At 34.9% G+C, this 14,034-nt stretch overlaps 1 protein-coding gene across 1 annotated transcript in view; it reads left to right on the top strand.

The window, feature by feature from the left end:
- Nucleotides 1-14,034, top strand: part of LOC133176060 (serine/threonine-protein kinase ATR-like) — an 88,848-nt gene that overhangs the window by 74,249 nt on the left and 565 nt on the right. The window contains exons 50-68 of the mRNA XM_061311235.1: nt 1,277-1,376; nt 1,687-1,809; nt 2,131-2,333; nt 2,538-2,754; nt 2,861-2,971; nt 3,086-3,154; nt 3,451-3,503; nt 3,776-3,809; nt 9,759-9,874; nt 10,138-10,267; nt 11,587-11,676; nt 11,831-11,938; nt 12,079-12,236; nt 12,481-12,576; nt 12,839-12,992; nt 13,137-13,202; nt 13,322-13,407; nt 13,516-13,624; nt 13,863-13,979. Coding sequence (XP_061167219.1) covers nt 1,277-1,376; nt 1,687-1,809; nt 2,131-2,333; nt 2,538-2,754; nt 2,861-2,971; nt 3,086-3,154; nt 3,451-3,503; nt 3,776-3,809; nt 9,759-9,874; nt 10,138-10,267; nt 11,587-11,676; nt 11,831-11,938; nt 12,079-12,236; nt 12,481-12,576; nt 12,839-12,992; nt 13,137-13,202; nt 13,322-13,407; nt 13,516-13,624; nt 13,863-13,979 — 2,140 coding nt within the window. The remainder of the gene's footprint in view (nt 1-1,276; nt 1,377-1,686; nt 1,810-2,130; nt 2,334-2,537; nt 2,755-2,860; nt 2,972-3,085; nt 3,155-3,450; nt 3,504-3,775; nt 3,810-9,758; nt 9,875-10,137; nt 10,268-11,586; nt 11,677-11,830; nt 11,939-12,078; nt 12,237-12,480; nt 12,577-12,838; nt 12,993-13,136; nt 13,203-13,321; nt 13,408-13,515; nt 13,625-13,862; nt 13,980-14,034) is intronic.

Genomic DNA, 14,034 nt, shown 5'->3' on the forward strand with positions numbered 1-14,034 from the left:
AAAAGTATATTGTTTCCGTCAGCTAATGAGGTCTCCATTTTACACACTCCTGTATTTAAAATAAAGTCAACTTTGAAACAGTGGACCAGGAAGTATATAAAACTAAGTATTCCAGGTGTAATCTCTGACATTATCATGTACCTGTAAATCATCAGGTGATGTACAGGTGAATTATCAGTTGTAGAGATATGCAGCTGTCCTACATTTACACTGGGGTCTGACTGTAGTAGACTATACGCTGTACAACATACAGTGATATGCATTATTAATGTCCTTCCTCATCTAAGGAAACCCATTCTAAGGAGGAAATAGGAGTACCTGTAGACGATAGGCTCCAGATGGCTTCCTCTTCAGATCTGTCAAGTGGTTTGGGTAAAAAGAATCAGGATTTCTTCCTGATGTTTTATTTATGAGTAATATGACAAATATTTGAGGGTTTAGCAATAAAATTTAATGTTCCCACCCAAAGCAATGGAAAAATTTGATGTTCTCATTTAACACAAGGTGAAATTTGGGTTTAACAATAAGATCAGAGGTCCCCCATCAAGCTCAAAGTGAAATCATAGATATTATGCAAACATGTGACTTCCTTTATCATAATTTTATGTCCCCTTCTAGATAATTGAAATACTTAACAAATGTATGTTCAGTGAATTTATTTACCAGAAACCAGCCTGAAGTCAAGAGAATGGTTTCTCTGTCTTCCTTCAGATCTTAAAATAGCATTGAGGGTTAAGGACATCTTGGTATGAAGGGCAATAATTGTTTTATTTGAAAACTTCCCTTAAAAACATTTAACATGTACTACAATAAATTGAGTTCTTTATTTCATCTCAGAATGTGTCAAGGTCACTTAGCATAGTGTAAACTGACAATGATTTTAGTTTTGTAAAATGTCAAGGAATTAATTATGGCTTGTTAAAAGTAAGTCATGTAAAGTCATAAGTCATGTCATGTCATGAGTTGTGTCAAGTCATGAGTCGTGTCAAGTCACGAGTCATATCAAGTCATGAGTCGTGTCAAGTCATGAGTCATGTCAAGTCATGAGTTGTGTCAAGTCATGAGTCATATCAAGTCATGAGTCATGTCAAGTCACGAGTCATGTCAAGTCATGAGTCATGTCATGTCGATGCTTTTTTTGTACAGTGATTACACTACTCTCTCATTGTAAATCCATACAATACAAAAACTTGTAATCTGTTCTATATAATATTTACACAAAAGTACTAGATCTATGTAGTTTGCTATAAAAATGCATATTCTACATTTCTTTCAGGGCCGGATATCTACAGACTGCCTACAGTTTCCTGTTACAGGCTGCTGATTACAATTTACCCGAGTTTGTCTTGGAGAAAGCCAAATACCTCCGACATAAGGTTAATGATATGTACTTTTGTTCATTTATTACTAGATGTACTGTAATAATTTCCTTTATGTAAAATGAGGAGTTCCAATAGGAAATTTTAATTTTCTTATCTATGAAATAAACGTGGCAAATAAATTCATGAAATAATTAACCATGTATTTAAATATGGACAATGCCTGCAGCCTAATCTGTTTTAATAATATATTGTATTTCACATTAAAAAAAAATGTTTTGAAAATATGTTTCCTTACACTTGCTTTTCTTTACGACTGGAAAACAATTTCACACAAATATTTACAAGTATTTAACTAAACATTAAGGGTGAACTTGACCAAGCTCTGAAGTATTTAGAAAGGGGAATGGAATCTAATTTTGGCAGCATGCAGCAGTTGTTAGCTGACACCTCAGAAAATGCAAAAGTCAAGAGGAAACATTATGCACAGGTATTTTAATATGCAAAAGACAGCACAGCAGACAAAAAGTGTGTGTGTTTTGGGGGGGGGGGGGGGGTGTTAGGCATAAATATGTGATCTTGTAATGACATGTTTATAAATATAGTCAAACCTTGTTTATTTCAAACTCAATGGAACTAAGAGAAAACTTCAATATAACAAAGGGTTTGAGATATTCTGACAGGTTTAAATACTTAAAGAAAAGTGGTTTGGTCTTTCAACTCACTATGATATGCCAATGATATTTCAGATATTGATGCCTGAGATACTAAAGACAACTGAATTTAAATTGTTATGACATCTCTTTTGCAGGCTCTCTTGTTGCAATCACGTTTCAGTGAGGAGACTTCCTGTTTGGAGAGTAACGAGATTTTAAAACTTTATCGTAAAGTCACCAATGTTAACCATGACTGGGAGGATGGCCATTTCTATATTGGTAAATACTACGACAAAATCATCACCACACTGCTAGAGGATAAACACGATAAAGAGAGACCCAACCCCTCAAAACAGTGGTGAGTGTTTACTGATCCTGGAATTTTGGTTCTAAACTGTTAAATTTGGTGTGTAATTACACTTTACAGTTATTGTTTTGGTTAAAAAACATGTTTTAAATTGCAATTTTGTTTTTTTAAAACGAAGGAAATATGTCTGTTCTTTCGTATTTTATATTTCTTTGCACTCTGAATGCATTGACAAGGTGAACTTAATTTTGACAGGGAGGTGGTGCCTTTTGTTGTGAAACACTTTGGGCTATCTTTGAGGTATGGGAACCAGTACATCTACCAGTCCTTGCCCCGCCTACTCAGTCTGTGGCTCGACTATGGGGCTTCAGTGGTGGAGGCAGAGAAAAAGGAGAGGTCACGCCAGCCCCAGGGGACGCAACCCTCACAGAAACTCACCAACATGAAGAAGTCACTTTCAGACCTTAATGAGGTAAAAACAATATTTCTATGTATACTTATTGGAACACCTTCAAAACTTGAAATTGGTGTATGGGATAGAGTTGTTCAGTTATTTCAAAAAAATTGTTTATTTTTAGAACATTTCTAAGATGGGTCGAACCCTAGCTCCCTATCAACTGTTCACTGCCTTCTCTCAGCTCATCTCCAGAATCTGCCATGTGGAACCAGAGGTCTTCCAAAAACTCAAGGTGACCTTTATATCATAAATATGCAGCTGAAATTTACATAATTTTTATAGGCAGGACATGAAGAATTTGTCAAGCCTTCTGTTTATTAAGCATCTATTTGTTTTGTTTTTGCAGGAGCTGATAGCTAAAATATTTGTATCTTTCCCTCAACAATCTATCTGGATGATGATGGCTATATCAAAGGTAAGAAACTTAACAGTACTGTTGATTAGCCCATGCCTAGTTCTATAGGGAAGCTGCTTCGTCTTTTCTTCCAAGAGAAAAAAAACTGAGAGAAAGCACCATGCTTTTCATCCTCAATAAAAACTGGTTTTAATTTTTCTTCATTTTTATCTTCTATTGTAGCCCTTAGAAAAACTTAAGTTGAATGAGCAGAGAGGTAGTTCTACCTTAACTCTGTTTTTGTATTTTAGTTGTCCTATCCTGTGAGATAGCTGTGAGATTATTCTTTCTCTCTTAAATCTGTTCTTGTCTTTCAGTCTTCTTATCGCGTGAGAAAACAGAGATGTGAGGATATATTTGCCACTGTCAAGTGAGTGTGGGTTTTTTTTTTGGTAAAACACAAATAATAACTCACCAGGAATAGCAACTAATGTTTTATTATGTCAGTATCCCTCATCTCGAGTTAAAATTTCATTATTTTGGAATCCTTGGTGGGAATGGCTTTCAGCGTGAATTCATTAAAAATGTTTCCTTTAAACATTTTAATGTCGTTATTAAGTTATTTCTTTTAAATAATGAGAAATGATATAATCTGCTCGGCCATGGAATAAATTTTTTATATATAAATATTTTTTATTACAGAATGATTGACCCTAACCAGAACAAGTTTATTCAGGTAAGTCTTGACATACTGTAGAGTCACTTATTTTTGTGGGGGCAAAGTTTTGTTATTTGAGGAAAAAGTATTTCTTCAAGAGAATATAATTTTGTGGTGGAAAAAAGAAACATCATGCACACTGTATAGTTGAATTTAAGGGGAAGAAGGACCTTTAGCTGAAAAAATACCTGTTATTCAATTTTTTTTATATTTTGTATATTTCTTATTAAGTATGTCCCACATATCTTAAAGCAGTTATATCATTAGGTTTCTTACCTTATTTTAGAGATATTGATTGACAAATATTATGCCCTACAGTATCGAAGTGTAGTTTTAATTCTCCATGTTTCCGGGCTCATTACTCTGTCCCTAAATGGATTTTTAAAGCATATATAAAAAAATATGTAAGTGAACACGTATCTTTTAAAATATTTCAGAGTATGAATTGGGTTTAAAATTCGAAAAGGCAAGTTTTATCTATCACACTGGATCTGGATAGGGAAAATTACGAACTTTTTAAGACAACTTAAACAACAAAAAACGTAATTTACAAAAAATCCTATCATTCAATATTTTTAAATTTACATTGAAATGCAAGTCCTTCAAATTATTTATTAACTGTAAAAATTTCGAATGGTGAAGCTGACATCAATATTGCACAGGACATCGTTAAAAACTACATAAGCAGGACAAAAACTTGTCATTTTACATATCTCGAGCACGGGAAAAACCAACTATGACGTCACACGTAAGCTAAATAAGCAAAATAAGATATACCTACATAAGATTTCCGTCATAAGCCATGCAAAAATAATTTTTGTGTTCCCTGTTTCTCAAAATACTTCATCATATACTGATTATGACCTGTTTTTACATAATAATACCGCCCCTTGTATTCACCGAGTATGATCTTGCTGTACTAGCAGATCGTGTATGACGTCACCGACTTGTTGGACGCGCAGTTTAAAGAAACAGAGGAGTGGATCAATCTTTTTTCATAATTTGTTAATGTTTACAAGAATGTTAAACTTTTTATTTTTTAAATATAAGATGGTAATTAAAGAAAAAAAATTGTCAAAAATTTATACAAGAACTGAAGCTTTACACGTTTTGCACTTGAATAAATGGAGACTATGACGTAGTTTAACAAAGTCATGTGACCATGTGTCCTTCATCCCCTTAAACATTTCATGGGGAACATGAATTTGTGGGTCTGCATACAACAAAAAATTACCCACTAGCTCTCAGATTTCACAGTAATCTGAATATCTGTTTATCTATACATCCTTGATGAATTGCCAGGACAGCTGAAATTGCGTCATTATATCTGTAAATCATTATATCCACTAAATATTGAAATTCTGATGGGTAATACTTTAAAAATATATTTTATTTTGTTGAAAGCATGGTTAACTGTATTTGGAAGGCATTTCAAAAGCCATGTGTATAACACACTTAAAGCAACATGCTAACAATGAATTGATATTTAATTTTGATTTTTCATTCCCCATGGCTTTAAAACATATTGTGAACAACAGCTATAACAAATTACATTTCTAAAGCAAAATTGTCTGTCCCTGGCACTTTGTTGTAAGTGTGTTTTACTCAATATAAAATAACTTTGTCTTTTAAAGATGTTGTTGTTGAATTGAAAACCTCAAATCTCTACTTTTCTGTAGTTATTAGAGAAAAAGTTTCAGATTCAGATATTTTTAGGTCACCTGAGTCATTCAGGTGACCTATTGCTATCCGTTTTTGTCCGTCGTCGTGCGATGTGCGTTAACATTTGAACATTTTCAGCATCTTCTCTGAAACCGCTCAACCAATTTCAACCAAATTTGGCATATAGCACCTATGGGTGAAGGGGAACAAAAATTGTGAATTTCATGGTCCCTGCCCCCCTGGGGCCTGAGGGGTGGGGCTAAAACCTTCAAAATTAATGCAATCTTAAAAATTCTTCTTCTTTACTCCTGGACATCAACCAGTCAAACTGTTGGCATGATTGTAATAAGCATTGAACCCTCTACCAAAATTGTGAAATTCATGGTCCCAGGGTCAGGGGTTCTGGTACTAGGGTGGGGCTATATAGATCATATAGTGAAAGTGCATTATTTCTTTGAAAATCTTCTCCTCTGCTCCTGGGTATTAAATAAAGTAAATAAGTACATAGTTATGAAGAGCAAGAGTGCCTTATCCAAAATTGTGAATTTCATGGCCCCAGGGTAAGGGGTTCTGGTGCTAGGATGGGGCTATATAGATCATATAGTGAAAGTGCATCATTTCTTTGAAAATCTTCTCATCTGCTCCTTGGTATTAAATAAAGTAACTAAGTACATAGTTATGAAGAGCAAGAGTGCCTTATCCAAAGTTGTGAATTTCATGGCCCCAGGGTCAGGGGTTCTGGTGTAAGGGCGGGGCTCTATTGATTATATAGTGAAAATGTATTATTTCTTTGAAAATCTTCTCATCTGCTCCTTGGTATTAAATAAAGTAACTAAGTACAAAGTTATGAAGAGCAAGAGTGCCTTATCCAAAATTGTGAATTTCATGGCCCCAGGGTCAGGGGTTCTGTTGTTATGGCGGGGCTCTATTGATTATATAGTGGAAATGCATTATTTCTTTGAAAATCTTCTTCTCTGCTCCTAGGTATTAAATAAACTATTTAAGTACATTGTTATGATGAGCAAGAGTGCCTTTTCCAAAATTGTGAATTTCATGGCCCCAGGGTCAGGGGTTCTGGTGTTAGGGCGGGGCTATATAGATCATATAGTGAAAGTGCATTATTTCTTTGAAAATCTTCTTATCTGCTCCTGGGAATTAAATAAAGTAACTAAGTACATAGTTATGAAGAGCAAGAGTACCTTATCCAAAATTGTGAATTTCATGGCCCCAGGGTCAGGGGTTCAGGTGTAAGGGTGGGGCTCTATTGATTATATAGTGAAAATGCATTATTTCTTTGAAAATCTTCTTCTCTGCTCCTAGGTATTAGATAAACTAAGTAAGTACATAGTTATGAAGAGCAAGAGTGCCTTTTCCAAAATTGTGAATTCCATGGCCCCAGGGTCAGGGGTTCTGGTGTTAGGGCGGGGCTCTATTGATTATTTAGTGAAAATGCATTATTTCTTTGAAAATCTTCTTCTCTGCTCCTAGGTATTAGATAAACTAAGTAAGTACATAGTTATGAAGAGCAAGAGTGCCTTTTCCAAAATTGTGAATTCCATGGCCCCAGGGTCAGGGGTTCTGGTGTTAGGGCGGGGCTCTATTGATTATTTAGTGAAAATGCATTATTTCTTTGAAAATCTTCCTCTCTGCTCCTGGGTATTATCTAAACAAACTAAGTACATTGTTATGATAAGCAAGGATGCCTCTTCCAAAATTGTGAAATTCATGGCCCCAGGGACAGAGGTTCTGGTGCTAGGGTGGGGCTATATAGATCCTATAGTGAAGGTGATTTATTTCTTTGAAAATCTTCTTTTCTACCCCTTGGTATTATTTAAACAAACTAAGTACATAATTATGATGAGCAAGAGTGCCTTTTCCAAAATTGTGAATTTCATGGCCCCAGGGTCAGGGGTTCTGGTGAAAAGGGGAGGGGGGGGGCTCTATTAATTATATAGTGAAAAAGCAAAATTTCTTTGAAAATATTCCTTTCTGCTTCTGGTTAAAAAGCAAAGAAGCTATGTGTATAGTTATGATGAGAAAGAGTGCTTCTTCCAGAGTAGTGAATTGCATGAGCCCTTGGCCAGGTGTGTTGGCATAAGGGTGGGGCTCTTGATAATATAGTGAAAATGCATTAATTCTATTTAATTATCCTGTCTGCTCCTTAGTGTTAAGCAGATAAACAAAGTGATCACTTATAATGAGCAAACTTCTGGTCCCAGGGTCAGAGGCTCTGGTGTTTCTCGGTGGGGAGGGGGCTCTATTGATAATATAGTGAATCTGTAGTAAGAATGCATTATTTCTTTAAAAATTTTCTCTGCACCTGGGAATATCAGAGGCAAAAAGAGTAAATGTTTTAATAAGGAAGGGTATTTTTTACCAGATTTTTGAACATCTGGACCATTTGGTCAAGTGTTCTGGTTCTGGCAAGGGCTCTATTAATTTGTATTCTTCTGAGAGGAGTTATTCCCCTTTGCCATTTACTTTTGATAATTAATCACTGTAAATAATGTACTTGAAAGGTTAATAAAATAAGAGAATTATGCAAGAATTTTTATTGTATAATACAAAAAGTACTTTCATAGTTTTAATGATCAGTTAGACTTTTAAGACTTTAAAGAAAAGTGGTTATTTACACTGGTTGTTAAGTACGCGTTTGTGACTGTCAAACATTATGCATGGGTGTAATATACGCGGTCGCATGAATTATCGAGATACTAACATCGAGTTGTCCCCCTTTGAAAAGGTCAAGAAGTTTACACGCATGAATAAGAAAAAATAAATTAGAAATTAAACAAACAAAACAAAAAGAATTTTTACTGGTCATCGATATGTGCATTCTCCTTGGATTGCTAAATATAACGGCGATCTGCACGGTTAAAAGCGGTGAAGTGTAAACAACTGGTGTACGCTTCACTGTAATTATTTACGCAAGCTCAAACTTTTAAGTGGGATCTACTTACCTGTATCTTGGTGGCGAGTGTTGACAAATAATTCAGTAGGTATGTTTGTATAGTGACTTTGAGTTTGTGTAACATTTTGAACTAATTATTTGAAATTAAGAGGGATGAACTTGTACATACAAAGGAAATGAATATGAGAATGACGTTTTGAAGCTCTACTTACGTGACGTTGTTTGTAATGTAATTATCTAATCACATGCGTTCAATACCACGATTAATATATGACTGGTTCGACCTTCATATCAGTATTAGTAAAAGTCTAGAATGGATCCAGAACTTAGAAATTTTGTGACCATACGCGCGGGGGTATTTTACGCAGGTCTAAGCTTACCGCGTAAGTAGTGTAAATTTCCCCCACACGTAAATAACCACTTTTACAGTAATAGATAAATAAAAATGAGACAAAAATAACTTGTCTTATTAAATGTTCATCAAAGACCAAGAGAGGCCAATGTAAAAGTTTTCAACTAGGAATTAAAATAGTATAGAAGCACTGATCAATAGTTTGTTAATATACTGTACAGTGATGGTCACCGTGATAAATGGGGAACAGATTAGAACCTAATTTATGAACTGTTACTGAATGTTAGACTAATTATTTTGTAGATCCTGATCATCCTATTTTTCTTGCTTTTGGGCAAAAAAGCTTCACCTTTCAGTTCATTTTATACTCTATGGATCCTCTAAATTGTTGTACTATACTCAGGTGACTGTTAAGGCCCTTGGGCCTCTTGTTTATTTTGCTGTAAGGAATTAATAACTGTTTGTTGTCAATCGTAACATTAGGTATGTCCTGTACTTTATCAATTGTAGGATGTTATTTATGTCTAACACTTTGTTATCAATTGTAGGATGTTATTTATGTCTAACCCTTTGTTGTCAATCGTAGGATGTTATTTATGTCTAACACTTTGTTATCAATTGTAGGATGTTATTTATGTCTAACCCTTTGTTGTCAATCGTAGGATGTTATTTATGTCTAACACTTTGTTGTCAATTGTAGGATGTTATTTATGTCTAACACTTTGTTATCAATTGTAGGATGTTATTTATGTCTAACACTTTGTTATCAATTGTAGGATGTTATTTATGTCTAACACTTCATTATCAATCGTAGGATGTTATTTATGTCTAACACTTCATTATCAATCGTAGGATGTTATTTATGTCCAACACTTCATTTTCAATCGTAGGATGTTATTTATGTCCAACACTTCGTTGTCAATCATAGGATGTTATTTATGTCCAACACTTTGTTATCAATCATAGGATGTTATTTATGTCTAACCCTTTGTTGTCAATCGTAGGATGTTATTTATGTCCAACACTTTGTTATCAATTGTAGGATGCCACAAAGTTGACAGAGAGGCTGCTGGAGCTCTGTGAGAAAGACATTAAGGGGACTTGCACACTGAGTATCACTAACCACTTCAGACCCCTCAAAAGACTTCTAGAGGATAAGTAAGGCTTAATAGTTACCATAGAATTCAATCAAATTCTAGCTGAAATTATTAAAAGACCTTCTTGCAGACTCAATATTGCATTTTGAGGTAAATTTTAGGCATCAAATTTGATCTCTAATAGAGCACTTTTTAAAGACTTTTCTATGTGAGTTGATCTATTTTTTTCTGGCAATGTCCTCCTATAGAGTAGTTAAAGAATTTTAAAACAAGTACTTTATTCCCTTCAGATAATACATAACACTGATCTTTGTTACTTACTAGGGACTTTGGGCCGATCCTGCTCCCCCTACAATCTGCAATGAGGGTGACCCTCCCCAGTACCCCAGGAAGTCATGTAGACCACAATCCCTTCCCCACAGACCTAGTCTTCCTGCAGAGCTTTGAAGAAGGAGTAAGTTTACTTATACTGATTAATAGATTCTAAAACTTGAACCATTTGCTCGTTCTATACAAGATACAAGACATGTATCTTTTCATTGTCTCTGATGGCAAAATTTCATGTCCTAAAAAATCTGTAGATGATAGCGATTTAATTTTCTTTGAGCCATATGATTTAATGGTACTTTTTATCAATTACTTTGTGAGATGTACATTGATACAGTGGCTGATTGTCATGCATGGTTTAAAAAAATACATGTATCAAGAATAAGAAAAAGAAAGAAAGAAGGGAAAAAAAGGTAAAAGGATGACTGCACTTAAGGACATGCGAAATTTGCGACAAAATAAACTTTCAAAACAAGCATTTTTCTTTTCATTGCAAGAATGGTCAACATCCAATCTACAACTTTATGTAATTATGTTTAATACGAAGTTCGAATTCGTTTTCAAAGGCAGGGGTCATCACAATTTCTTTAATCTCTGTTCGATAATGAGGACGCCCACTTTTTTACTGACTTTATACACACCGTAGTCAGCGCATGTTTTTCTATTGTTCTACGCTTAAAAATAGTTGTATATTTGCATAAATAATAATGTGTCAAAAGGAGATTAATAGACAAACATGCACTCATGGTTAAAAAGAGAAAAAACTGCTTCTTCTTACATTCACTCTCTGTGTTGTAACCGAGGATTGTGATGTTGAATATGATAATTCACCACGTGATTTCCTACCTCAGGTAACTTTGTGAATACTAAATTCTGTCACATGACTTGTAAGGTAGCATGTTTTGTGCTAACTTAGACACTGTGTCTGAACATGTTAAGTCATCTGACATTGATATAAAATCTGCTTTAATTACATTGACGTGCTCATATTGTTAATTTCGTTTTCAAACCTTTGTCAGAAGTGTATTTGTGTCATACAGAATGGAGAGGGGGATTGAAAAGAGTGATCATGTTCTTTTTTTCCAAACATGTCATTATTATTTATCGAGTCTAATTTTAGACCCATTCTTACAATGTTAGCTCCACCTCTCATGCATATCTTATGTTCAATCAAGGGCAGGTAAGTGTAAATTCACTATATTTGAAAAGCAGTAAGGACAAAAAACATTGAATCATATTATTGTATCACAGTCTAAATCATTTTAAGATTTAAATTTGGTTCCATATTGACAGGATTCTTTCATAAACATACAAAAGTGAAATAAGGTTTAGATATAAAAGCAACAGAAGCAACCGAAAAAGACCCAAAAACAGGCGTTAAGTGCAGTCATCCTTTGTTGATTTTTCTGTAGTTTTGGTTACGCAGCAGCTATTTTTCATTACCAGATTGAAGTACTACCATCTCTTCAACGCCCCAAGAAGATTACGATGAATGGGAGTGATGGGCGTTTGTACACCATGTTGTGTAAGCCCAAGGTAGGCATGCCTGTTACCTCCACAGTACCATACAGAGTCTTCAGCTGACCATTAGTAATTCACATCTGATACATTATAACGCTCAGAATAAAAGAAATTTTAAAACATTTCTCATTAAATGTATGGTATGAATCAAGACTGATTTCTTTGTCAGGACGATTTGAGGAAGGATTGTCGGTTGATGGAGTTTAATGCCCTTGTCAACAAGTTCCTTAGTAAAAATCCGGAAGCTCGAAAAAGAGATCTGCACATCAGGACCTATGTAACTAGTGCATTGATTTAGTATTTTGTCTCACTGTTAAATCATCCTTAACAGCATAACCTAGGCATTTGCAATTCTTGCACTTAATTGTAAGTGTGTACACATTTTCTGTTCTTACACTTGTTGGTTTGTATTTTTAGTCTGTGGTCCCCCTGAACGAGTACTGTGGCCTCTTGGAATGGGTGAATAACACTCAGGGGTTAAGGAACATTCTTCTGAGAATGTATAAGGAGCGGGGGATTTATTTCAGCGGGAAGGACCTACAGAATATGACCCCCAAACAGGACTGTCCACATGAGTAAGATTTCTGTCTTAATAAAATCCATTTATCTTACCATAAAGTTCTAGAACTGGACTTCAGTGACTGTCAAAGAATGTTATTTGTATTTGCTCATCTGTTTGTGATTTTTTTTTTTTGTCTCTCAAGTCTTCAAAACAAAAATGTAATAAATGCCTTTTGGATTTTGGATTAAGGATCTGTTGAATCGTATCAAGTTGAATACCATTGTGAAAACATTTTAATGTAATTTCTATTTATATAGACTGAAGAAGAAGATCTTTAAGGAGAAATTTCTATCCAAACATCCTCCTGTTTTCAAGGAATGGTTCCTACAAACATTTCCTGATCCCACTTCATGGTGAGAGTAATACAGAGGGAAATTTAAAATACATGTACAATATACTGTGTTTTTCTCATGATCTAAGTGTGCAAGCTGAGCTTTTTTTTTGAGTGACATGTAAATTGAAAGATACATATAAATGTAATCAAAATAGTCTTCATATTTTTAAGATTCATAAACACATGAAAGCAATCTTTGTTCTCTGCTCACATTTTCTTGCTTGTACTGTAGATTTATTCCATGGATTATAGAATTAATGAAATGTAATGGCTGTATATAGGTACAATGCCCGTCTAGCCTATGCTCGAACATCTGCTGTCATGTGTATGGTGGGTTACGTACTGGGCCTGGGAGATCGCCATGGGGAGAATATCTTGTTCGACTCAACATGTGGAGACTGTATTCATGTTGACTTCAACTGCCTGTTTAACAGGGTACATATATCGGCATCAAATACACTAATCTAAATATAAATGAATTCTTGAAGTTATATTTATTTTAACATGGCATAATTTAGAGCTGTTTTAGTACTGTACTAATATTATATGAATCATGAAGTCAGAATAAACATTTTTCAGGGAGAGACTTTTGATTGGCCAGAAAAGGTCCCATTCCGCTTGACCCAGAATTTAGTGGACGCCCTTGTGAGTACTATTCTGTATCCCTCTCCATGAATAACAGACACTGAAACTTTGTAGCTGAGACCTAACCACCTTTATTTTGTTTACTAGCTGGTTCATTAAAAACATTATGTATATTTCAGGGGCCCCTTGGTATTGAGGGGATTTTCCGTAGATCTTGTGAGGTGACCCTCAGGGTAATGAGAGATCAGATGGACCCCTTGATGAGGTAGAACTTACGTAATTGTAGGTCTATAGAATAGTTCATTGTTATATTTTTGGAAATAAAATCACACAGGGAGATATGGAATAAGTGGAATAAGCCTTTTCTTTACAGTGTATTACGAACTTTCATCCATGACCCTTTGGTAGAGTGGAGGAGGAAATCTAAAACACAGAAGATTTCCGAGACAGAGTTAGCTCAGGGGGAAATTCATAATGATCAGGTAGATACAGAGACAGCTCAGGGGAGAGTACTGGTAGATTCTTTATGACAAGGATACCATATTTTATATTGACCAACAAAATCACTTCAATTTTTTAGATCCCTTGCATTCCCCCTTCCTTTTCCTTGCACTTAAGTAAGAAAAGTATATAATGCACACAGACATAGTTCTTAAAGTTTTTATGAAGACCTCTAAAATGCTGAGGGTTTGAAATATTTTTTTTATTTAAATTATTCAGGCTTTGGTCCATGTACAGAACATTGAGTCCCGTTTAAAAGGGATTAGACGTGGCACGATGCAGAAACCCAGGAGTGTGGCTCTGTCAGTGGAAGGACATGTTAATTATCTGTTACAGGTAAGTATTTCTACTGATTTATTATTCTAAATGCACTGGAAGAATACAGGCGTCT

This window comes from Saccostrea echinata, unplaced genomic scaffold (assembly GCF_033153115.1).
Source record: "Saccostrea echinata isolate AGI-Se365-2 ecotype Australia unplaced genomic scaffold, CSIRO_AGI_Sech_v1 ptg000002l, whole genome shotgun sequence".
In the NCBI taxonomy this organism is placed as follows: Eukaryota; Metazoa; Mollusca; class Bivalvia; order Ostreida; family Ostreidae; genus Saccostrea; species Saccostrea echinata.